General features: G+C 46.2%; 1 protein-coding gene across 1 annotated transcript in view; it reads right to left on the bottom strand.

Annotated features, from left to right (window-relative positions):
- Positions 1–15,954: 15,954 nt before the first annotated feature.
- ADGRA2 (adhesion G protein-coupled receptor A2) overlaps positions 15,955–26,855 on the bottom strand; it is a 311,196-nt gene continuing 300,295 nt past the window's right edge. The window contains exons 16-19 of the mRNA XM_089666521.1: positions 26,055–26,178; positions 23,438–23,583; positions 18,654–18,743; positions 15,955–18,575 (exon numbers count right to left, since the gene is read on the bottom strand). Of these exons, the coding sequence (XP_089522647.1) occupies positions 17,366–18,575; positions 18,654–18,743; positions 23,438–23,583; positions 26,055–26,178 (1,570 nt within the window). The 3' untranslated portion in view covers positions 15,955–17,365. The remainder of the gene's footprint in view (positions 18,576–18,653; positions 18,744–23,437; positions 23,584–26,054; positions 26,179–26,855) is intronic.

Below are 26,855 nucleotides of genomic sequence, written 5' to 3'. Positions count from 1 at the left end.
ACCTGTTTTGGGAGAGATATTGGAGGTGCAGGAGCCTTCAGCAGTGCAGAGGTTTGGTGGCAAAGGTGGTTTCCAGACAGCCTTTGATAAAATCGGTGACAATCCTGGTCCGGAATGAATCCATACCAGAGGCTGATTTGGTAGTTTGGCTACGCCGACATGGTGAGGTCCTCACCCCACTACGGAAGGTCCTGGATGAGCATAGGATATGGACAGGGGCCTGGACGGTGTCACTGCAATTGAGGGTGCTGGGCAATGTGGTTCAGCATCTTCCCTGCTCAGCCTTTCTGGGGAGGGATAGGCTGACTATTTTCTATCGGGGTCAGCCTAAGGTTTGTAACAAATGCGGAGAGAAAGGCCATTTTGCATCGTCCTGCACCATCAAGAAGTGCTCACTGTGCCAGGATTTTGGCCGTTTGGCCAAAGAATGCACCGAGATTCGGTGTAATTTGTGCCAGCAGCTGGGTCATCCATACAGTCTGTGCCCAGAGGCACTACACATCCTGCCAGGACTGGAGGCTGAGCTGCAGAGGCTGGATAAAGAGGATGAGGCAGCTGATGCCGGGGAGGAAACTGTAGTTGCCCCTCCTGTGTCTGTTCCCTCTGTTGTGTCAGATTGTGTTTCCCCCAGTAATGTCACCCCTGAGTCTGTCCCTCCTGTTCCTATGGTACGTAGATCCTCCAGACTGGCGGAAGCTGCTGGGGGGGGCGGGTTTAGCGGATCTTCCCTCTCGGCCTACTCCACCTCCGGTACCTGTCCCCCAACGACACAAACATGGTCAGGAGGTTGTGGGTGTGGAGCCGATGGGGCTCAGGGAGGGGTGTCCATGGTTCATGTCTCACCTCCTGCTGGGGGGGATTCGGCTGATGAGGGGTGGGAGAGGGTGGAGGAGAAGAGGAAGATGAGAAGAGCTGTCCTCTCTTCCTCAGAATCAGATCCAGGAGGGGTCCCTCTTGGCAATACTTTTTCAGTTTTGTCAGGTGATGAGATGGTATCTGATATATCCATTTCTCTATCATCTATGGATGAAGGGGAGTCACGTACTCTGAAGAGAGCTGTTTCGGGTGATGAGAGTGTGGTAGAGGTTAGGAAACGACTACCCCAATCATCCTGATGGCAGTTCCCACTCTGTTAAAGGTGGTGACCATTAATGTCGCCAGCATTAAATCTGCAAGAGCTCGTGATACGGCCTTATTTTTGCTCAGCGAGTTTGATGCTGAGATTTTATTTTTGCAAGAGACCTGGCTCAATACATTGGCCGATGTCTATCTGGCAAAAAGGGAGTGGAGATGTGGTCCTTCCTTTTGGTCTCTTGCGGCTGAACCTTGCAGCGGAGTTGCGGTCCTTTTTAAAACCGATATGGTAACGTGCCGGCGGGTAATTGAGGTAGAAATGGGGAGATGCATGGTCTTAGACGTCTCTGTTAGGGGGCAGGACCTGCGCCTGATCAATATCTATGGACCGCAGTCAAAATGGGGCAGGAAATGCCTCCTCACAAAGATCAAGCCCTTCCTTTTTATGTCCCAGCAGGTTGTCTTTGGAGGTGACTTTAACACCATAATTAGGCCTGAAGACAGGAGAGGCTCCATAGACAGGAGAGGCTCCATAGACAGGAGAGGCTCCATAGACAGGAGAGGCTCCATAGACAGGAGAGGCTCCATAGACAGGAGAGGCTCCATAGACAGGGGAGGCTCCATAGACAGGCTGGGTTATGATAGCGTTTTTCTCAGAGATTTGGTTAGACAGGCAGGCCTGGTAGATGTGCACATTAAGCACTGCCCTGGCAGCACGGGGTTCACATTTCAGAGAGGGAATAGTCAGAGCAGGATAGACAGGTTTTTTTTAAAGGAGAACTCTGCTTTCTCGGCTCCTGAGTTGAAGGCGGTGGAGTTCTCTGACCACTGTATGCTGTCTGTGACTCTGAATGCCTCGGACACTCCACCCAGGGGAAGGGGTGTCTGGAAACTGAATTCGGCTCTCCTGGAAGATGTAGAGGTAAGACAATCCTTTGAGGATTTTTTTCAGGCACAGGTTTCTATTCTGGACTTTTGCAGCACTAAGTCAGAGTGGTGGGACCTTGTGAAACAAAGGGCGATTGGACTTTTCAAGGCCATAAGTAAGAAAAAGCAGCTTGGTATGTATATTGCCTACCAGCATTTGCGGAGGAAGCTTGATTGTCTTGTCTCATATGGAGGAGATCCAGGGGAGATCTCTGAAGTGAAGCTTTTCTTAGGAAGTGTCAATATGACCAGCGTGCCTCCTTGGTTCTGGAGAGGGATTATGGGAAATATCACTCGCCTGATCCTTACCAGAACTGTAAGCAAGGCATAGCAATTAAGACGGTCATTGGCCTGAAAGACAGTACGGGTTCCTTGGTGAAGTCCAGATCAAGGATCTTGGAGATCTTTGGGTCGTATTATGCAGACCTCCTGGGAAGATAAGACCTTAGCCGGGACAGGATGGAAAGCTTTCTGGATTCTACTCCAGGATTGGGAAATGGTGCATTGCTTTTGATGAATTTGACAGAACCAATTTCAGACGAGGTAGTTCGTGCTATAGACAAGCTGGCTACCAAAAACTCGCCTGGGCCAGATGTATTGACAGCTGAATTTTACAAGTGTTTTAAGTCCATTGTGGCTCCCTGGTGAGTTGTTGTCCAGCCATCAGCACTGATCGGTCCAAGGTAGAAGTACCTTTTCAGCAGTTATGGCTATCCGGGAGGCTTTGGAACAATGCAAGGCTGCTGGGTAGAGAAAGTACTTGCTGGCATTGGATCAGGCAAAAGCTTTTGATCGAGTGAATCATGAATATCTGTGGTTGCTGCTTGGTAGATATGGCCTGCAGGGGAGGTTTATAGATTGGCTGAAGACATTATATAGAGGGGCTGAGAGCTTCCCACTTGTTAATGGTTGGGTTGGATGGCCTTTTGAGGTTGGCTCTGGTGTGCGCCAGGGATGTCCTTTGAGCCCCCTGCTATATGCTTTCGCAATCGACCCCTTTGTAAGAAGGCTAGAGGGCGCATCGTTGTGCGGGGTGCCTCTGGGAATTGCTGGTGTGCCGCCTTTGAAGGTCGTTGCCTATGCTGATGATGTGTCTGTTGTCTCTGGGACTGAGGAGGCGCAGGAGGTGGTCTCTGTGATAGAGCAGTACACGGAGGCTTCTGGCTCTAAAGTCAACCATGAAAAGAGTGAAGTTTTCTGGATGGGTGAGGAGGGTGAAAGCTTCGAACTTCCAGATGCCTTCCCAGAGCCCCAGCAGAAAATTAAAGTTTTGGGTATCAAATTTGGTCCTGGTGACTATGGTCATCGAAACTGGGAAAGCAGGGTGGTAGATGCCAATGCCAAAGTAGCAAGCTGGAAGAGATGGAGGCTTTCCTTGAGAGAGAGGGTTGACTTGATCAAAACTTACCTGATCCCGATCTTTTTATATGTCAGCTTCGTCTGTATCTTGCCGGTATCTCTCTATGCACGGGTCTACAGCTGTTTTTTCCAACTGTTATGGGGAAATAGGCTGAACCTGATCAAACGCAATGTAACTTACCTGTCCAGGCGGGAGGGTGGCCTAGGAAAGATCAACCAGATAGTTTTCTTTTCTTTGCTCTTTTTAAAGTACAATCTTGGTAATATGTTAGCAGAGACCCCGCCGGGATGGGTGGGTATTTTTCAGTCTTGGTTTAGGCCTTTTCTGCGTTGCTGGGAAGATGGCGGGCCAGTGAAAAGTCTGAGAGTCCGACATGGCAAGCTCCCGGCTTATGTTGCCCCGTGTCTGAAAATACTTCGGCAGTAGCAGGTGAGAGTGGAGGATATCAGGTCCCTTCCCAGGAAGCTTCTGGGGTAGAGAATTTTGGCTTCTGCTTTCAGTGCGTCACTGGCTTTAAAGGATTGCCCAGGCTCCGTAATGAGGGAGGGATTGCGTTTAATTAACTTGGAGAGAATCCCTTTGAAGTTTAGGGATCAAGCCCGGCTCGCTTTCCATGGAAGGCTCTATGTGAGAGGGAACCTGAAGCACCGCCCTGTGGATGATCGGGATTGTCCTAGAGCAGAGTGTGTTGGTAAAGTGGAGTCTATGAACCACTTTCTGCTCCAGTGTCCCTTTAACATAGAGGTGTATAAAAGGGTGGGGAGGGTTCTGGGCATCCCCTTTCTCTATCGCATGAGTTATGCAGAGTGGGTGTACGGGGCATTCCCAGCCCGCTGGGGCTTTGATTTGGATACACTTTTTTTTAGTATAGTTGTTACTTCACATGGAACGCACGGTGTCAGATTACCCTGCGGAAGAAAGTCCTCCCTGTAGAGGTGGTGGTGCACGATATTCTGGGTGAGGTTGGGAAGATTCGGGGTCTTGAGAAGGGCAGAGAGCCTCGGGCGGTCTGGATAAGGGCGTGGAGGAATATCAGACCTGCCTTTGGTGAACTGTCCATCTCTGGGGGAGGGGCGCTTTTCTTATGCTGTTTCTTTTCACTCCCGTAGTTTTTGTTGGTTAAGATCTTCTTTTTGAAGAAGGGCTGCATGCATAAGGGGGGCGGGGCTGCATGCATAATGGGGGTGGGATTGTTTCTTCACCTATCAGGTTTGATGTCTTTTGTAGTGATGTGAGTTGTAGTACGATTTATTTCAACAGTAATGACAGGTTCATTTCTGAGAGTTTTGTTTTTGTCTGACAACAGATTTTGCTATATACAGTATTTAATTCCATTTTTGTGTAAATATGTATATAATTTATTTATGTATATTCTGTATATTATTTTCTGTTTATTGATTGCAAGACTTTTAATAAAGAAAAAGTGGGAAGAATGCCCCTTACGTTGGGGGTCAGTGGGAAGAATGCCCCTTACGTTGGGGGTCAGTGGGAAGAATGTCCCTTACATTGGTGATCGGTGGGAAGAATGTCCCTTACGTTGGGGGTCAGTGGGAAGAATGTCCCTTACGTTGGGGGTCAGTGGGAAGAATGTCCCTTACGTTGGGGGTCAGTGGGAAGAATGTCCCTTACGTTGGGGGGTCAGTGGGAAGAATGTCCCTTACGTTGGGGGGTCAGTGGGAAGAATGTCCCTTACGTTGGGGGGTCAGTGGGAAGAATGTCCCTTACGTTGGGGGGTCAGTGGGAAGAATGTCCCTTACGTTGGGGGGTCAGTGGGAAGAATGTCCCTTACGTTGGGGGTCAGTGGGAAGAATGTCCCTTACGTTGGGGGGTCAGTGGGGAGAATGTCCCTTACGTTGGGGGGTCAGTGGGAAGAATGTCCCTTACGTTGGGGGGTCAGTGGGGAGAATGCCCCTTACGTTGGGGTGATCAGTGGGAAGAATGTCCCTTACATTGGTGATCACTGGGAAGAATGTCCCTTACATTGGGGGTCAGTGGGCAGAATGTCCCTTACATTGGGGGTCAGTGGGCAGAATGTCCCTTACATTGGGGGTCAGTGGGAAGAATGCTCCTTACATTGGTGGTCAGTAGAAAGAATGCTCCTTACATTGGTGGTCAGTAGAAAGAATGCTCCTTACACTCGTGCTCATTGGGAAGAATTACCCCCTTTACAGATAACTAAAAAGATCAGCGGTGTCAGTGGGAACTTATAGGAGCGGCAGAAATTGTTCAAGGAGCCCCTAGCAACCTCTGGAGGAACCCTGTCATAGACAGTCTTTGGCACCAGTTTAGAGGAAACTCTACCACCTTGCTCCATGGAGGATTTCCAGCAAAGATTTGCTCTCCTTCTGAAGGGAAGTTGAAGATGTCATACGGGGAATGACTATTTTGTGTGTTCCAGAATTTTCCTTACAAATTAAATAGCTGCTCTAGAAGCGAGCGCCCTTGTCTAGTCTCGTAAGTCGGGTGGCGGAACTTGATGAACAAAGATGTCTGAAGGATTAAGTGTTCTGGTTGCCTACAGCGAGAAGTCAGATTCAGCCTTTCATGTTTTCAGCGCTGTACGGGAGAAAGGACGTTACAGGACGCCATCTGGCAAAAAGAACAATTCTTCCATGACGTCCAGTTCATCATGCCTTCTGTTTGGCTAATATTCTGGAATGTTCTCCACAAGACATTTTGCATGGCATGGAATAACTAACCTGGTTTCCAGACAGGTCTGTCCTAGTTGTGGTCTGATTTGACACGTAAAGTAAGACTCCAATCAAAAATAAAGACAACCAATATCCCATTAAATGTTAAAATAAAAGCTTTTGCTGCAATACTTGCCTTCAATCTGGAGCCCCACCCCCACAGAACATCTTCTCTACTAGATGACCTTAATCTTCTGGGCTGAATGACCATCGGCATCATTTAACCCATTGCCTTTGTGCCTCGGTTGTCATGTACCTGCTCCAGCCTGGGACTGGACAGCAGAAGCAGCACAGTATGACGTTCAGCTCACAGTCACTCTGATTTCTACTCCTCTCAGCGTGCTACTCGTCAGCAGGTGAACTGATTGGTTCATTGTCCCGCTTCTTCCTCCCCCCCCCCCCCCCAATCTGAGCTCTGCTAGCACAAGGGCTGCAAGAGGCTGACGCCAAGTCAATTTCAGGTAAGTACACTGCTTGCATTTATAAAAATGAATTTTAATGATGCATTTATGAATACAAAACTGCTTTACTTTGTGGCTTTTATATCTGCCTGGAGTTCAGCTTTAAAAATCTGAACTTTCTGTCCGAAAGGCTCAAGTAACCTGACATGAACTGACATTTCAGATTTCACCCCAACCACATCCTGACTTGACATGTTACACAGCAGACCTTCCACAACAACCAAGAATGGCTCATATGACGAGGACCCCCTACCCCTTCCTAAAACGCTGCATTACACCGCAAAGCATAAAAACCTGTAGGGGGGGGGAGGCAAGTTAATACGAGGTGACATTGAAAAGTTTTGAAACTAGTTTTGTAACACGCCAACGGAAGGCAGCACAAGGCTGCACGCAGTCGCAGGGAGCACCGACTTTTATAAGTCAGTGTGCCAAAAGGACATTGTCCTGTGTACATCAGGAGCTGTGCAACTGGTGCTACTCTGACCATGTGCGTTACCGTGTCTGCTATTCCATCATGGACAGCAAGTTAGAACATGAAATTCTGTGTGAAATCAAGCAAATCTGCCACAGAGACGTCTGCCGTGATTCGGTGAGGTTAGGACAATGCTGCAGTGAGTTGTTCCAGGTGTTTTGAGCGGCACACATGCTTCACAAGAGGAAGAACATCAGTGGAAGACGAGAGATCCGGAAGACCTTCAACAAGCTGAACTCACGAAGATGTGCAAACCATTCGGCAACTTGTGCATGATGATTGTTGGAATTAGGGGGCAGTGGGAAGAATGTCCCTTACATTGGGGGTCAGTGGGAAGAATGTCCCTTACATTGGTGGTCAGGGGGAAGGATGTCCCTTACATTGGTGGTCAGTGGGAAGGATGTCCCTTACATTGGTGATCAGTGGGAAGAATGTCCCTTACATTGGGGGTCAGTGGGAAGAATGTCCCTTACATTGGGGATCAGTGGGAAGAATGTCCCTTACGTTGGTGGTCAGTGGGAAGAATGTCCCTTACGTTGGAGGTCAGTGGGAAGAATGTCCCTTACGTTGGGGGTCAGTGGGAAGAATGTCCCTTACGTTGGGGGTCAGTGGGAAGAATGTTCCTTACGTTGGTGGTCAGTGGGAAGAATGTCCCTTACGTTGGTGATCAGTGGGAAGAATGTCCCTTACGTTGGTGATCAGTGGGAAGAATGTCCCTTACATTGGGGGTCAGTGGGAAGAATGTCCCTTACATTGGTGATCAGTGGGAAGAATGTCCCTTACATTGGGGGTCAGTGGGAAGAATGTCCCTTACATTGGGGGTCAGTGGGAAGAACGCTCCTTACATTGGGGGTCAGTGGGAAGAACGTCCCTTACATTGGGGGTCAGTGGGAAGAACGTCCCTTACATTGGTGATCAGTGGGAAGAACGTCCCTTACATTGGGGGTCAGTGGGAAGAATGTCCCTTACATTGGGGGTCAGTGGGAAGAATGTCCCTTACATTGGTGGTCAGTGGGAAGAATGTCCCTTACATTGGGGGTCAGTGGGAAGAATGTCCCTTACATTGGGAATCAGGGGGAAGAATGTCCCTTACATTGGGGGTCAGTGGGAAGAATGTCCCTTGTATTGGAGGTCAGTGGGAAGCCCAAGGCCGCATGCACAGTCACAGGGATCACTGACTTTCATAAGTCAGTGTGCTAAAAGGACATTTTCCTGTGTACTTTGGGAGCTGTGCAACTGGTGCTATTCTGACCATGTGCAGTACCATGTCTGAACATCAGTGGAAGACGACGAGAGATCCGGAAGACCTTCAACAAGCTGAACCCACGAAAATGTGCGAACCATTCAGCAACTTGTGCATGATGATTGTTGGAAAACAATCCATAACATTTCTGCCATTGTTCGGTGTGTCATGGAACTGACCAGGCAATCCTCACATGTGATTTGAACATGCGTCATGTTGCTGCCAAGTTCGGCCCCAGGCTGCTGACCCAAGAGCAGAAGGAACTCCTTCAACGTGCCATGGATGACCCATCCTTCATGTTGATCGGTGACAAAACTTGGGTTTCACACAGAATTTCAGGTTTGCTCTTTGTTCTAACTTGCTGTCTATGATGAAATGGCAGATTTGGCCAGAATAGCACCAGTTGCACAGCTTCTGATGTACACAGGACGATGTCTTTTAGCGCACTGACTTACAAAGGTCAGTGCTCCCTGTGACTGTGCTTGCAGCTTTGTGCTGCCATCTGTTGGCGTGTTACACAATTAGTCTCCAAACCTTTTGATACCACGTCGTATATACTTACCTACCCTCAGTTTCCATAGTGCAGCAGGTGACATCACTATTCTTCCAACCAGATCCCGGCAAAGGCCGAGTAGCCCAAATCTCACAAGCACAATTCAGGATCTCACAAGTTTTGGGCTACTTGGCATTCCTTAGGATCTCGCCGGTGGTGATAGGTTTGGCCTTCAGCTCAAGTCCGTGTTCTTCTGAACCTGAAAGTTATCTCCTCTGGGCCAATGAGCTGCAAGCAGGAGATACTCTGCCCTGCAGTTGATGTACACAAGGGGGCGGGAACGCTCATGACATCATTGACCTAATATGGACCCAGCTTCATATTACGTCAATGTCATTGCCCTAAAATGGGCATTCTAGAACAGTGTTTCTCAACCTTTTTTCAGTCAAGGCACCCTTCAAAATTATGGACAGCCCCGAGGCACCCTTTAAAATTACAGACAGCCCCGAGGCACCCTTTAAAATTACAGACAGCCCCGGGGCACCCTTTAAAATTACGGAAAGCCCCGAGGCACCCTTTAAAAATACGGACAGCCCCGAGGCACCCTTTAAAATTACGGACAGCCCCGAGGCACCCTTTAAAATTACGGACAGCCCCGAGGCACCCTTTAAAATTACGGACAGCCCCGAGGCACCCTTTAAAATTACGGAAAGCCCCGAGGCACCCTTTAAAAATACGGACAGCCCCGAGGCACCCTTTAAAATTACGGACAGCCCCGAGGCACCCTTTAAAATTACGGAAAGCCCCGAGGCACCCTTTAAAATTACGGAAAGCCCCGAGGCACCCTTTAAAATTACGGAAAGCCCCGAGGCACCCTTTAAAATTACGGACAGCCCCGAGGCACCCTTTAAAATTACGGAAAGCCCCGAGGCACCCTTTAAAATTACGGAAAGCCCCGAGGCACCCTTTAAAATTACGGAAAGCCCCGAGGCACCCTTTAAAAATACGGACAGTCCCGAGGCACCCTTTAAAATTACGGACAGCCCCGAGGCACCCTATAAAATTAAGGAAAGCCCCGAGGCACCCTAAAAAATTAAGGAAAGCCCCGAGGCACCCTTTAAAATTACGGAAAGCCCCGAGGCACCCTTTAAAATTACGGAAAGCCCCGAGGCACCCTTTAAAATTACGGACAGCCCCGGGGCACCCTTTAAAATTACGGACAGCCCCGGGGCACCCTTTAAAATTACGGACAGCCCCGAGGCACCCTTTAAAATTACGGACAGCCCCGAGGCACCCTTTAAAATTACGGAAAGCCCCGAGGCACCCTTTAAAAATACGGACAGCCCCGAGGCACCCTTTAAAATTACGGACAGCCCCGAGGCACCCTTTAAAATTACGGAAAGCCCCGAGGCACCCTTTAAAATTACGGAAAGCCCCGAGGCACCCTTTAAAATTACGGACAGCCCCGAGGCACCCTTTAAAATTACGGAAAGCCCCGAGGCACCCTTTAAAATTACGGAAAGCCCCGAGGCACCCTTTAAAATTACGGAAAGCCCCGAGGCACCCTTTAAAAATACGGACAGTCCCGAGGCACCCTTTAAAATTACGGACAGCCCCGAGGCACCCTATAAAATTAAGGAAAGCCCCGAGGCACCCTAAAAAATTAAGGAAAGCCCCGAGGCACCCTTTAAAATTACGGAAAGCCCCGAGGCACCCTTTAAAATTACGGAAAGTCCCGAGGCACCCTTTAAAATTACGGACAGTCCCGAGGCACCCTTTAAAATTACAGACAGTCCCGAGGCACTCTTTAAAATTATGGAAGGTCCCATGGCACCCTCTAAAATGATGGACAGTCTTCAGGCACTCCATTCTAAAATGTGAAAATCTATACTAATAGTTTTATATAACACAGCCACATCCACACATGTAGGATACCCAACATTGGAGGTGCAAATATACCTTTGCACACTGGTACTGACTAGTATTCCTATGTTTCCCCTCTCCCTCTTTTCTTCTCCATCACTAGGCTAATGTGACCCCAGCACTGATGGAGAAGGGCGGGGGAGGGTCAAACCAGGATGCTGTGCAAGCAGCTGACATTCTCCTTATCAACTGATGTCATTGGTTGTCAGGACGTCAGTGGCTAGGTGGTCATAATGGTGCACAATGAAAACCGGTGGCTTTGTGTAACTAAAAGGCCGGCTTGTTCCACCCGCTGGCTTGTATACGAGTTTTGGTCAATTTTTAGACATTTTTGCCAAGGCACCCCAGAAGAAACCTCAAGGCACCCCAGGATGCCTGGACACCCAGGTTGAGAGAGGCTGTTCTAGATCAATGACATTTCTAGGTTCAATTCTAGGCCATGTCATTCACCTAAATGAGTCCATGTGGCCATATTAGGTCAATGATGTCATAAGCATCTCCATCCATTTGTATGTGTGCAGATGTGGGGCGGGAAATCTCCCATTCGCAGCTCGTTGATCCAGCAATGGCAGCTAACGTCTAAGTTCAGACCAAACCCAAGCTCATCCCTACTTGCAGGAAGGATGGTGTCTCCGTTCTCACCTAGGCCCCAAGGATGAATGCTGGAAATAGGGTAAGTATGTGTTCTAACGTTTCTCCCTGCGGGTCCAAGATACAGCGAATTATAAAGGGAGAGGGGGCTGCTTTAAGGCCAATTTTGGGTGAATCACCCATACTTTCAGACCTTGTTTTGGATGGAAAAAAAAAAGCATTTAGATCTGTGGATTGGCAAGGCTTGCTATCAGATAACCCGATAGTAAAATACACATCTATACAGTATCCATCCCTACTTGATGGGCCTGTGGATATATTCGGTCAATGATGTCATGAGCAGCTCCATCACTTTTATACAGAAAATCTCCCATCTGCAATTCATAGGCCCATCAATGACAGCTAACTTCCGGGTTCAAACCCACACTCATCCCTACTCACTGGAAGGAAGGTAAGGAAACTCTCACCTAGGCCCCAAGGATGAAAGCTGGATATAGGGAAGGTATGTGTTTTTTCTCCATGCAGGTCCATTGCACAGTGAACCCAAAACAGAGAGGGTCCAATTTTGAGTGAATCCCCCATCCTTATAGAACCTCAGCAGTGGGGGGGGGGGGGGGGGGGAATATGTTCAGAGTTGTGGATTGGCTAGCCAGCAGATAACCCACCAGAAAAATACACATCTAGAGAATGCTTTTCACACTAAATCAATTTGCATACTTGTTATTGACATAAAATGCGGCCATTCTAGATCAATATCATGTCTGGGTTCAATCCTAGGTCATTTCTAGGCCAATAACATCAACCTACTATGGACATGTGGCTATATTAGGTCCATATCAGTGACCTAAAATGGGCATTCTAGGTCAATGGAATTTTTGGGATCAGTCCTAGGTAATTTCTAGGCCAATGTCATTGACCTACTATAGCCACGTGGCCATATTATGTCCATATCAGTGACCTAAAATGGGTATTCTAGGTCAATGGAATTTTTGGGATCAGTCCTAGGTAATTTCTAGGCCAATGTCATTGACCTACTATAGCCACGTGGCCATATTATGTCCATATCAGTTACCTAAAATGGACATTCTAGGTCCATGCCATTTCTGGGATCAATCCTAGGTCAATGACATTGACCTACTATGGACATGTGGCTATACTAGGTCCATATCGGTGACCTAAAATGAGCATTTTAGGTCAAAGGAATTTTTGGGTTCAATCCAAGGTAATTTCTAGGCCAATGTCATTGACCTACCATAGCCATGTGGCCATATTATGTCCATATCCATGACCTAAAATGGGCATTCTAGGTCAATGTAATTTCTGGGATCAATCCTAGGTACTTTCTAGACCAATGTCATTGACCTAATATGGCCATGCGGTCATATTGGGTCCATATCAGTGACCTAAAATGAGCAATCTAGGTTAATGTAATTTCTGGGATCAATCCTTAGTAGGTCAGTGGCATTGGCCTGGAAATTACCATGGCCATATGAGGGCCATATCAGTGACCTAAAATGGCATTCTAGGTCAATGTCATGTCTGGTTTCAATCCTAGGTAATTTCTAGGCCAATGTCATTGACCTACAATGGCCATATGGTCATAGTAGGCTAATGATGTCATAAGCATCTCCATTGCTTTGTATATGTGCAGATGTTGAGTGGGGAATCTCCTGTCTGTAGTGCATTGGTCCAGCAATAACGGTTAATTTCTGGGTTCACACCAAACCTAAGTTCATCCCTATTTGCCAAAAGGAAGATGACACCACTCTCACCTAGGTCCAAGGGTGAAAGAGACAGGGTAAGTACATTAGGTGTTCTAACTTTTCACCCTGCTGGTCCATTATACAGTAAAATATAAAGGGTGAGGTGGCCACTTTTGGGGGAATCCCCCATCCTTTCAGACCCTTTTTTTTTTTTTTTGTCAGACCCTAGGTTAAAGCTGCTGACAGAAGATTCTCCACCCGCAGTTGATGTACACAAAGGGGCGAGAATGCTCATGACATCATTCACCTAATATGTGCCCATGTTTATTTTAGGTCATTGTCATTTCTAGATTCAATTCCAGGCCATTTCTGTATTTAGGCAGTGACCTAATCTGGCCATGTGGTCATATTATGTTCATGTCATTAGCCTAAGCTGGCCATTCTAGGTCAATGTCTTTTCTGGGTTCAATCATAGGTAAATTCTGGGCCAATGTCATTGGCCTAATATGTCCAAACCTCACTGGCCCGGCATTGGCAGCTAACTTCCGGGTTTAGACCAAACTCAAGTTCATCCCTACTCGCCGAAAGATGGTGACCCCAAGGGTGAAAGAGACAGTATGTGTTCTAACTTTTCTCCCATCTGGCCCATCATACAGTAGAATATAAAGGGTGAGGGGGCCCGTTTTGGGTGAATCCCCCATCCTTTCAGACTGTTTTTTGGGTAAAGAAATAAATGTTCAGATGTGTGGATTGGCAAGGTAGGTAACCCCATAGCAGAATACACATTTCTAGAAAACACTTCTCATACTAAATCAAGTTTCATACTTGATGGTCTCATGGCCATATTAGGTCAATGTCATTTTTGGGCTCAATTATAGGCCATTTCTAGACATCTTAGGCCAATGACATCAACCTACTATGGACATGTGGCTATATTAGGTCCATATCAGTGACCTAAAATGAGCATTCTAGGCCAATGAAATTTTTGGGATTAATCCTAGGTAATTTCTAGGCCAATGTCATTGACCTACTATAGCCATGTGGCCACATTAGATCCATATCAGTGACCTAAAATGGCCATTCTAGAGCAATGTTTTTTCTGGGTTCAATCCTAGATTGTTTCTAGGCCAATATCACTGATCTAATATAATGTCACCATCAGGGGTGGACTGACCATTTGGAAACTCGGGCACTGCCCGAGGGCTCAGGGTTAGTAGCGGGCCCCATGAAATGCCCCTGGTACCTTTTTCATAGGCTCTTTTGAGTTTGGGCAAGAACACAGGGGCCCCAAGATCCCCTATTGCCCGGGGGCCCCATGAGTTGTCAGTCCGCCCCTGGTCGCCATATTAGGTCAATAAGGTAATGAGCATCCCCGCCACTTTGTATGCATGTGGGTGCAGGAATCTCCCATCAGCAACTCATTGGCCCAGCGATGACTGCTAACTTCTGGTTTCGGACCAAACCCAGCTCATCCCATCTCACAGGAAGGATGGTGATGCCACTCTCATCTAGGTCCCAAGGTAAAAAGCTGGAGATAGGGTGCTCTAACTTTTCTCCCCACAGGTCCATTATACAATGAAATATAAAGGCAGCTGTGAGGCCAGTTTTGGGTGAATCCTGCATAATTTCAGACCCTGTTTTGTGGATTGGTACGGCTTGCCTGCAGTTACCCCAACAGTAAAATACACATTTCTAAAGAATGCTTCTCATACTAAATCAAGTTCCATACTTGATGGGCTCATGGCCATATTAGGTCAATGTCATTTTTTGGCTCAATTATAGGCAATTTCTTGGCATTTTAGGTCAATGTCATTGAGCTAAAATGGCCATTCTAGAGCAATGTCATTTCTGGGTTCAATCCTAGATCATTTCTAGGCCAATATCACTGATCTAATATGATCATGTCGCAATATTAGGTCAATAATGTAATGAGCATCTCCACCACCACCACTTCGTAAACATGTAGCTGCCGGGTGGGTGCCGGAATCTCCCATCAGCAACTCATTGGCCCAGCGATGACCACTAACTTCTGGTTTCAGACCAAACCCAAGCTCATCCCATCTCACAGGAAGGATGGTGATGCCACTCTCATCTAGGTCCCAAGGTAAAAAGCTGGAGATAGGGTGCTCTAACTTTTCTCCCCACAGGTCCATTATACAATGAAATATAAAGTCAGCTGTGAGGCCAGTTTTGGGTGAATCCTCCATAATTTCAGACCCTGTTTTGTGGATTGGTACGGCTTGCCCGCAGTTACCTCAACAGTAAAATACACATTTCTAGAGAACGCTTCTCATACTAAATCAAGTTCCATACTTGATGGGCTCATGGCCATATTAGGTCAATGTCATTTTTTGGCTCAATTATAGGCAATTTCTTGGCATTTTAGGTCAATGTCATTTCTGGGTTCAATCCTAGATCATTTTTGGGCCAATGTCATTGACCTACTATAGCCATGTGGCCACATTAGATCCATATCAGTGACCTAAAATGGCCATTCTAGAGCAATGTAATTTCTGGGTTCAATCCTAGATCGTTTCTAGGCCAATATCACTGATCTAATATCATGTCGCCATATTAGGTCAATAATGTAATGAGCATCTCCACCACCACCACTTCGTAAACATGTAGCTGCAGGGTGGGTGCAGGAATCTCCCATCAGCAACTCATTGGCACAGCGATGACCACTAACTTCTGGTTTCAGACCAAACCCAAGCTCATTCCATCTCACAGGAAGGATGGTGATGCCACTCTCATCTAGGTCCAAAAGTAAAAAGCTGGAGATAGGGTGCTCTAACTTTTCTCCCCACAGGTCCATAATACAATGAAATATTCAATTTAGGGTGAATTATAGGCCATTTGTAGGCATTTTAGGCCAATGACATCAACCTACTATGAATATGTGGCTATATTAGGTCCACATCATAATTTCAGACCCTGTTTTGTGGATTGGTACGGCTTGCCCGCAGTTACCCCAACAGTAAAATCCACATTTCTAGAAAATGCTTCTCACACTGAACCAAGTTCCATACTTGATGCCCCATATTGATTATTTTCAGGCTTCAAGCCTAGTTTAATATTTCTATGTATGAGCTTATCAATTTTATTGCTAAAAAAAAACCCAAACGTTTCCCCCCGAAGCTCACATCTTTGGCATTTTCTTGACTATAAAGCTTAAAAGGCACTTCATCATTGTCTGTAGACTCCCCCCCCCATAGACATACGAAAACAAAATGACCATTTCTGGGACTTCATCATCCTCGTTTCACATTACACAATCATCCCTCTGTGAAATCCTATGTATAACATGAGACATACAACATTTCTATATGGTATACAAATTAAAGATGCACTTCCATGCATTGACATAATGGTTACTAATACTGATATGGAAATTTACACAGGTCTCCAAAAAAAAAAAAGCGATCCTGATCTGTCTATACAATATACAATATAATTCCATATTTGAAAAATAGACATTTTTCCCTCTGAAATAATAAATTTAAAAAATACATTATCACATATTCCATGCAAAAAGTGAATTTCATGAAAAAAAAAAAGTTTGTTGCGATTGTCGTAATAATGTAAAAAATATTTTAAAAAAATACCGAACTTTGTGGGTCAAAAGCAGTCTTTCTGACGATCGCTATTGACAGTACCAAGTACTCTACTCTGAGGGCCGTTTTCTGCCTGGACAAGCTAGTCAGCTGTTCAGTATTATAGAATGGGTAGAACACAACATTAATCCTCTAAAGACGCATGAAAGTCAGGAATGAGGTCATAGAAGAAGCATGTTGGTGGGGATGGTGGAGGAAGGTGCAATGGGATGGAGTGACAGAAAGTCTGGATAAGTGCACGATTCCACAAATGCCTCGGACTGGAAATTCCTTCAAAAAAAATAAAAGTGCTTAATGTGGAAAACAGAGAAGCTTATAAGGCACGTGTGTGTCAGACTAGAACCAGACCACCCGAGGCGCGTTTAGTCACCTGATTTAGGAAACGAAGCTCGGGCCTTTGAGTTTTGAGTTTTTCTTTTTTTTTTTGGTACTGGAGGAGTTCAAGAATTGTGAAAACAGCATTAGGATTATAACAAGTCTTCGAGTCACATGATAAGAGAGATGACCACTGTCCTCGTCAAGTGCTCCTTATTCCAAGACAAATCATATGATAGATCCATCCAAGGTCCTTCAGGATGTATTACTTTTGCAGAATAAAGGTTTCCTGCTGAGACACACATTTCCTGACCCTAATCCTCAGTCCGATACTCATCAGTACACAATCATACAATACACTGATATTCCCGGTACTGATGTGGGTCATTTCCACCAACCCATCTATCATCATATGGCTGGGGAGAGCTCTTTATTCCTAGCATGTGTTGGCATCTGGGTCATTCTGGTATGGCGTAGGCCAACTGTACGTAAACACCAACTACACAGTAGTTTCACTCTTCCAAAGCCCCGTTTTCATGGCGGTGGGGCTCTCCGTAGTGGCAAGATTGATGTCATACTTGCTACCCTTTAGGACACCGTTTTGGTTGCCCGTATTAAGTGGATAGGACCTTCGTTTACTCTCCCTTTCCATGCTGTTGGCTTGTTTAAGATTGTCCCGGCTGGTGCTTTTCCTCTGGGCTCTAGCAAAGTCCTGAGCCTGGTGCCCACTGCTGTCACTCCCTTCGGACTGGGTGAGCGCCCCCTCTGGGTCCCTCGCCGCCACCCCAGTCCTGCCGTTGTTTAACGGGCTATTCTTACTATGATAGCTCTCGGAGTGACTGTTGTGGATGCTGCCGCTCTCGCTGGAAGGCAAGTCCGAAGAGGGTCCACGGAGCACCTTTAACCGGTGGTGCTTCCCTTCCCGGTATTGCTTAGTTCTGCTTTTATGGTTTCTGCGATTGTGCAGGTTGTTGGTATAGCGGCCTTGGGCCGTCACATATTTATTGTTGGCGGGCTCGCTATCTTCACAGCTGGTCGGCTTAGGCGGGCAGCTTTCGGCTTGGTTTTGGGCCACCTGCAGGTTAGTGATTTTGCAAGGTCCCGTGTTGGAGTTGCTGCTGTTGCTTGGGGAAGATGACGACTTAACGGAGTGCGTCCCATCAGGGTTACACCCGATGAAAACCGGAGGCGTGTCATCTACGGGAGAACTGGTTTGCACGTAGGCTTGACTTGGCGTGGTTTCGGTGTATAACGGGCAGCAAGAACGCTGGACATCCTGACGACGTATGCAATGGTGGACGACAATAAACAGCCCCAGGGCCACGGCTGTCACTCCGTAGAGGCAACTGAATATTATATTCAGGTACCAAACTTGTGACACGGCAAAGGCTCCAAAAATCCAGAGGATGATGTACAAGACATGGACGATGACCAGAGACCAGAACTGCACCTCCAGGGAATAGATGGTGTCCACGTCCGGTGGGGCTGCTGAGTTGATGGTGACGGAGATGGAGGTCGAGTCACTCAGGAGGTGGCTTATGCCGCTCTGCGACTGCTGAACATCATTGGCCTCTCCCAGGTCCTTCTGCTCAGCAGGCTGACGCTTCAAATTTATCCCGACACAAAGAAAGTAGATCCAGGTGATCAGGAGGATAATGGCCGCTGGAACATAAAATGCAGCAAGACTCGGCCTCCATACCAAGCAGCAGCTGAGAGAGAAAAGCACACGTTAGTCTATAGAAAGCACACATTTCATAAATCTGCTTTTCAAGGGACAGGAAACTTACTAAGGACTATTGTCCCGGTAGTTGTTGATGTTCACGGCAGCGGTGATCCCACAAATGATAAGTGGAATTCCTCCAGCAATCAGGTAAAAGCTGTAAAGAACACAAGAGATACAATATGAAGATGTGGAAAGAGTATTATGGCCAATAGAAGGCGCTGCGGAGCATATGAAAAACATACGTCTTTTTCAATTTTAAGCTCCCACCTCAATGACAACAACCTCCTCGATCCCCTACAGTCCGGCTTCCGTCTTCTACACTCCACCGAAACCGCCTCACTCAATTTCTCCAACGACCTGCTAACCGCCAAAGCTAACGGCCACTACTCAGTCCTCTTACTCCTTGACCTCTCTGCAGCTTTCGACACAGTCGACCACCCCCTCCTCCTCAAAAAACTACACTCCCTCGGCCTCAGAGATTCTGCTCTCTCCTGGCTCTCCTCCTATCTATCACAACGCTCCTTCAGCGTTACCTATAATGCTACCACCTCCCCCTCTCCCTCTCTCTGTTGGGGTCCCTCAAGGCTCTGTCCTCGGGCCCCTTCTCTTCTCCATCTACACCTCCTCCCTTGGCCAACTCATTCACTTTCATGGCTTCAACTTTCACCTCTATGCTGACGACACGCAAATCTATCTCTCGACCCCCCACCTCACCACCTCAGTCTCCACCCCCCACCTCACCCCCTCGGTCTCCGCCTGAATCACACACCTACTGAATGACATATCAGACTGGATGTCGCTCCACTTCCTTAAACTGAACCTCTCCAAAACCGAGCTCCTAGTCTTCCCCCTCAGCCCGGACACCACCCCCCATTGACTTCTCCATCATGTCCAACGATACCACCATCAGGCCCGCCCCACAGGCCAGAGTACTTGGTGTCATTCTTGACTCCAATCTATCCTTCCAGCCCCAAGTCCAATCTTTAACAAACTCATGCAGACTCCACCTCTGCAACATCGCCAAAATCCGCACGTTCCTAACACCAGAAACCACTAAACAGCTCATCCACTCCCTCATCATATCACGACTCGACTACTGCAACTCCCTCCTCACTGGCCTGCCTTGCCGCTGGCTATCCCCGCTTCAGTCCATCCTGAATACGGCAGCCAGACTCATTCACCTTTCCAACTACTCCATCTCCGCCACCCCCCTCTGCCAATCCCTCCACTGGCCTCCACTCAGTGTCCTCCACCCGCCTCTGCCAATCCCTCCACTGGCTTCCACTCAGTGTCCTCCACCCCCCTCTGCCAATCCCTCCACTGGCCTCCACTCAGTGTCCTCCACCCCCCTCTGCCAATCCCTCCACTGGCCTCCACTCAGTGTCCTCCACCCCCCTCTGCCAATCCCTCCACTGGCCTCCACTCAGTGTCCTCCACCCCCCTCTGCCAATCCCTCCACTGGCCTCCAACTCTGTGTCCTCCACCCCCCTCTGCCAATCCCTCCACTGGCTTCCGATTGCGCAACGGATCAAATTTAAAATCCTAACACTGACATACAAAGCCGTCCACCATACTGCCCCGAACTACATCATTGACCTAATATCCAAGTACCACGCAACACGCACACTCCGCTCCTCACAAGACATCCTTCTCTCTAGTTCCCTGGTCTCCTCCTCCCATGCCCGCCTCCAGGACTTCTCCAGGGTGTCACCCATCCTCTGGAACTCCCTGCCCCAACCCATCAGATTATCACCTACTCTCCTCTCCTTTAGGCGCACCCTGAAAACCCACCTCTTCAGGGAAGCCTACCCCACCCCCTGCTAACTTCCCGACCTCCTCCACTCTTCCTACCACTCCATCCCCCACAGCTATCTCCTCCTGTACCACCATCCCCTCCCTCCTAGATTGTAAGCTCCAAAGAGCAGGGCCCTCGATCCCCTCGTGTATCACATTGTATTGGTATTGTTCTGTCACATGTTCTGTCCCCCTTTGTAATGTACAGCGCTGAGCCAACTATTGGCGCTTTATAAATACTGTATAATAATAATAAATGCAGCAATCCTGGATCGACTCTTTCTATCCACTTCCACTCCAGGCCATTTCTGGAAATTTTTGTTAAAATCACTATTTTTTTTTATTGCTATAAATTGTCTTAGAATCCCCAAACATTATATTTTTTTTTAAAGCCAAGTCCCTAGAGAATAAATTGGTGGTTTTTGCATTTTTTTTAGGTTACACGGTATTTGCGCAGCAATTTTTTCAAATCACATTTTGGGCAAAAAATACACTTTTTAGAATTTTTTGTGCACAAAACACACTACATAACCCAATTTGATGGTAAAATATAAAAGATGATGTTACGCCGAGTAAATAGATACCAAACATGTCCTGCTTCAAAATTGCGGACGCTTGTGCAAATGGCGACAAACTGACAATTTTTTTTTAATTTTGTTCTTGTTTGAAAATGACTTAGAACCCCCAAACATTTTCATACACAATTTTTGGGAAAAATATATTTTTTTTAATGTGAATGCCAAATAACAGTATATATAACCCATCTGTTTGATAACATTGTGAAAGATGATGTTACGCCGAGTAAATAGATACCAAACACGTCCCGCTTTAAAACTGCGCACGCCCGTGCAAATGGCGACAAACTGACAATTTTTTTTCACTTTTCTTGCCTGAAAATGACTTAGAACCCCCAAACATATATATATATTTGTTTTTTTTTTTAAAGCAGAGGCCATACAGAATAAAGTGGTGGTTGTCGTGATTTTTTTTATATTGCACGGTATTTGCGCATCGGTTTTTCAAACGCACTTTTTTGGGAAAAAATTAATTTTTTGGAATATGAATGCCAAATAACACCATATATAACCCAACTGTTTGGTATCTATTTACTCGGCGTAGCATAATTTTTCAAATTTTATCAAACATGTCACGCTTTAAAATTGCACACGCCTCGTGCAAACCGCGACAAACAACGTAAATTTTACTATCCATAGGTGATGCTTTAAAAGCCTTTATAGGTGATCACTTTGACAGAGGAGGTCCGGTGCTGGAATGACTGGCCAGGATCTGATATTCGCGGCGATACCTCACAGGTATGATACATTCGCTGTCTGTGTGCGTGCGGGGCCGATGCGTACGTTCGCCTTTGCGTGTGAGCACAGGGGGGCGGGGGCACTTTTTCTTTAATTATTACAGTTTTTTGATTTGATTTTTTTTCACTCGTTAATTTTTTTTTCTTTTTAGCACTTTTACTGCTTATCCCTTGTGACAGCAATAAACATGTGACAGTTACTCTTTATGGAGAGATCTGGGGGTCTGTGACCCCCGGTTCACATATATGCGGCCGTGCGGGCCGCGTTTTGCGCGGACACGAAAGCCCATTCATTTGAATGGACTCCCGTGCCCCGGGACACGCAGAGAAGTCCCGGCACTTCTTCTGAAAACGCAGCCGAGGTTCCCAGTACAATTGCGTTTTCCAGTGCTGGCAGCGTACCATTAGAACTAATACACCCGCCCGCGGGTCCGCATTCCTCTGTGCGGGTGGTGCAGCTGCACGGATTTTGGTGCGGATCCGCAGCGGCACCACCCGCACAGATGTGAACCGAACCTGAGATCCCAGATCCCTCCTCTGCACTTAAAAGCATTCAAAACACCCCATATGGAAGAAAAATATATTTTAAAAATATTCTTCCCAAATATATTGCCATACATTTGAAATGCTACAATTTTGGCCATATTCAATATAATAAAAAATAATATATATATATTTATTTTTATATATATATATATATATATATATATATATATATATATATATATGTATATTTATTTATATATAAATATATATATTTATTTATTAATATATATATATATATATTTATTTATATATAAATATATATATTTATTTATTTATATATAAATATATATATTTATTTATATATAAATATATATATTTATTTATTTATATATAAATATATATATTTATTTATATATAAATATATATATATATATATATATATATATATATATATATAAATATATATTTATTTATATTTTTATATATATATATATATATTTATTTATTTATATATATATATTTATATCTGTATATCTATATTTATTTATATATATATCTATATATATATATACATATATATATATATTTATTTATATATATATACATATATATATATATATATACACATTGCATGTTGAAATGCGTTTTTATTACAAAATACATGAAAAATATTTTTTAAAAATACATTTCAAATATACTGCATGTCTTTAAAAATACAGATCTACATTTTTGGAACGCATTTACCAAGATATGTAAAAATATGTTAAAATAACTTTTTTATATGTTAAAAAAAATCTGAAGAATATATTTTAAAAAATATATATCTTCAGATATTATTTTTCTATGGGTCACAGATTTGAGTACGCTCGGCGTGAAGAGGTTAATCTCGATTGAAATTGCTTTACAAGTTATTTCCAGTTGAATTAACTCCGTATTCCATATCCTAGACCAAGGGTGTCAAACTGGTGGCCCTCCAACTGTCCCAAAACTACAAGTCCCATCATGCCTTTGGGAGTCGTGCTTGTAACGGTCAATCTTGCAATGCCTCATGGGACTCGTAGTTTGTCAACAGCTGGAGGGCCGCCAGTTTGACACCCGTCCTCTAGATCATTAATAGAGGTTTAACAAAAAGAGAAGCATCACAGGAGAAAGCATCAGAACATCTCCAAAAGCCATCATGGGGTGCTCCTATAACAGTGCAGGTGCAAAGCAGTGGTATGAAGAGGAAGCCATCGGCGGCCATGATGGCTACTTACCTGAGCATAGGTCTATTGGGGGTCTGGACGGCCTCTCCTTCCTGCTGGGGTTGGGGTTTATGGGTCAGCTCCCTATAGATGACTCTGGCCTTCAGGACCATCCATAGGAGGGTGGACAGTGACGAGTAATGCAGGATGACGCTGACCTGAGAGCAAACACAAGAGTCTGGTGACAAGTCCTTCTGGTGGGAACCTTGTATAGTACATAAGTCAGGGCATTGTATACTCACACAAAGGCCCTCTGGTGTTTAGGGGCCCATTCTACTAGTAGGGCTAAAGGGTCCCCCATGTGCAAATTAATGTATGCAGTTATTATACATACAGTATTGCATTGAAGCAGCCCGTTCACTTTACATGGGCCTGTGATGAACCTCATTCCCCCAAAAAAGTACCTGCTCTTATTATGGACAATGTAGCATTTATGTGTTGTGTCCTCAAGGGCATAAGTGAATGGCGGTGTCAGGAATACATACCGTACATACATATGAACATGTACCATGTGCTGGAGTGCATGCTCGTTGATGCATGCACATACACTATATTGCCGAACGTATTGCCTCCCCCCTCCAAATCATGTGATTCAGGTGTTCCAATCCCCTCCAAATCATGTGATTCAGGTGTTCCAATCCCTTCCATATCATGTGATTCAGGCGTTCCAATCCCCTCCCAATCATGTGATTCAGGTGTTCCAATCCCCTCCCGATCATGTGATTCAGATGTTCCAATCCCCTCCATATCATGTGATTCAGGTGTTCCAATCCCCTCCATGGACACAGGTGTATACAATCAAGCCCCCAGGCATGCAGACGGCTTCTACAAACATTGGTGAAAGAATGGGTCGCTCTCAGGAGCTCAGTGACTCCAAGCGTGGTCCCGTGATAGGTGGCCACCTGGGCAATAAGTCCATCCGTGACATTTCCTGGCTACTAAATATTCCACGCTCAACTGTTAGTGGGATTATAACAAAGTGGAAGCAACTGGGAACAACAGCCACTCAGCCACCAAGTGGTAGGCCACGTCACATGACAGGGCGGGGTCAGCGCATGCTGAAGCGCACAGTGCGCAGAAGTCACCAACTGTCTGCAGAGTCAATAGCTAAAGACCTCCAAACTTGGTGTGGCCTTCAGATGAGCCCAACAACAGTGTGTAGAGAGCTCCATGGAATGGGTTTCCATGGCCGAGAAGCTGCATCCAAGCCTTCCATCACAAAGTGCAATGCAAAGCGTCGGATGCCGTGGTGTAAAGTATGCCGCCACTGGACTCTAGAGCAGTGGAGACGTGTTCTCTGGAGTGACCAATCACACTTCTCTGTCTGGCAATCCAATGGACATGTCTGGGTTTGGTGGTTGCCAGGAGAACGGTACTTGCCTGACTGCATTGTGCCAAGTGTAAGGTTTGGTGGAGGGGGGATTATGGTGTGGGGTTTATTTTCAGGGGTTGGGCTTGGCCCCCTAGTTCCAGTGCAGGGAACTCTTAAGGTGACATTTTGGACAATTGCATGCTCCCAACTTTGTGGGAGGAGTTTGGGGATGGTCCCTTCCTGTTCCAACATGACTGCCCCCCAGTGCACAAAGCAAGGTCCATAAAGACATGGAGGAGCCAGTTTGGGGTGGAGGAACTTGACTGTCCTGCACAGAGTCCTGACCTCAACCCCATAGAACACCTTTGGGATGAATTAGAGCGGAGACTGCGAGCCAGGCCTCCTCCCCCGACATCAGTGCCTGACCTGACAAATGTGCTTCTGGAAGAATGGTCCAACCTTCCCATAGACACCCTCCTAAACCTTGTGGACGGCCTTCCCAGAAGAGTTGAAGCTGTTATAGCTGCAAAGGGCGGGGCCAACTCAATATTGAACCCTACGGACTAAGACTGGGGAGCCATTAAAGGTCATGTGTGTGGAAAGGGCGGGGCCAACTCAATATTGAACCCTACAGACTAAGACTGGGGGGCCATTAAAGGTCATGTGTGTGGAAAGGGCGGGGCCAACTCAATATTGAACCCTACGGAATAAGACTGGGGGACCATTAAAGGTCATGTGTGTGGAAAGGCCGGCCAATCAATACTTTTGGCAATATAGTGTATATGATCAGAGAGCCTAAGGGTTGTATTTGCACCCCTCCACCACTGGATGGATTCTTTACCATCATTGAACATCACCCTATATACCCTACAGAGTATTGACTCCGGGGGGCCGAATACAAATGCCGCCACACTGATCACAGATTTATTGGTCACAAATGTTGGAAACCATTTCTCATTGTCCTTCCACTTCACAATTATGTGCCACTTTGTGTCGGTCCATCACATCCAATCCCAATAAATACATTGACGGTTTTTTGGTTGTAAAATGGCAAAATGTGGAAAATTTCAAGGGGTGTGAAGACTTTTTCAAGGCGCTGTAGGGTATATAGGGTGATGTTCAATGATGGTGAAGAGTCCATCCAGTGGTGGAGAGAGCAAAAACGGGGCCCCTGGGCAAGAATAACTCGCCCCCATCACATAAAATCTCAGTAAAATACATTGACGGTTTTGGTTGTAACACGATAACATGGGGAACATTTCAAGGGGTGTGAAGACTTTTTCAAGGCGCTGTACATGTTACAACTCTTACACTTACAGCCTGGCACACAATCAGATATCCGCTGAGCGTGATTCCTCCGGCAAACACCGCTGAGGTCATGGCGATGTGGAAGCAGAGATTGAGGAGCATGTGCCAGCCCTTCCGCGAGATCTGGATGGAGCTAGGAGACAAATACAAATTCCTCAATACACTGGTCATACACTATGCAATTTGCTGTCCAATTTCCTTTAGATTTTCCTTCAACTATGTAGATTGTAGCCAATGGGAATTGAAAATGTCCCAGGATTAGTGGGGAATATACAATGCCTCAGGCATGGTGGTCATTTGGGATTAAAAAAAATGACATAGCATCTGTGGTCAGCAGAAGGAATAGTGCTCCATCATTGGTGTCAGTGGGAGGAATAGCGCCTCATCATTGGTGTCAGTGGGAGGAATAGCGCCTCATCATTGGTGTCAGTGGGAGGAATAGTGCCCCATCGTTGGTGTCAGTGGGAGGAATAGCGCTCCATCATTGGTGTCAGTGGGAGGAATAGTGCCCCATCATTGGTGTCAGTGGGAGGAATAGTGCCCCATCATTGGTGTCAGTGGGAGGAATAGTGCCCCATCATTGGTGTCAGTGGGAGGAATAGTGCTCCATCATTGGTGTCAGTGGGAGGAATAGTGCCCCATCATTGGTGTCAGTGGGAGGAATAGTGCTCCATCATTGGTGTCAGTGGGAGGAATAGTGCTCCATCATTGGTGTCAGTGGGAGGAATAGTGCCCCATCATTGGTGTCAGTGGGAGGAATAGTGCCCCATCATTGGTGTCAGTGGGAGGAATAGTGCCCCATCATTGGTG

The sequence above is a fragment of the Staurois parvus genome, unplaced genomic scaffold, assembly GCF_062004578.1.
Source record: "Staurois parvus isolate SC_StPar_1 unplaced genomic scaffold, SC_StPar_1.0 ptg002751l, whole genome shotgun sequence".
In the NCBI taxonomy this organism is placed as follows: Eukaryota; Metazoa; Chordata; class Amphibia; order Anura; family Ranidae; genus Staurois; species Staurois parvus.
This window is presented reverse-complemented; position numbering and strand designations above follow the sequence as displayed.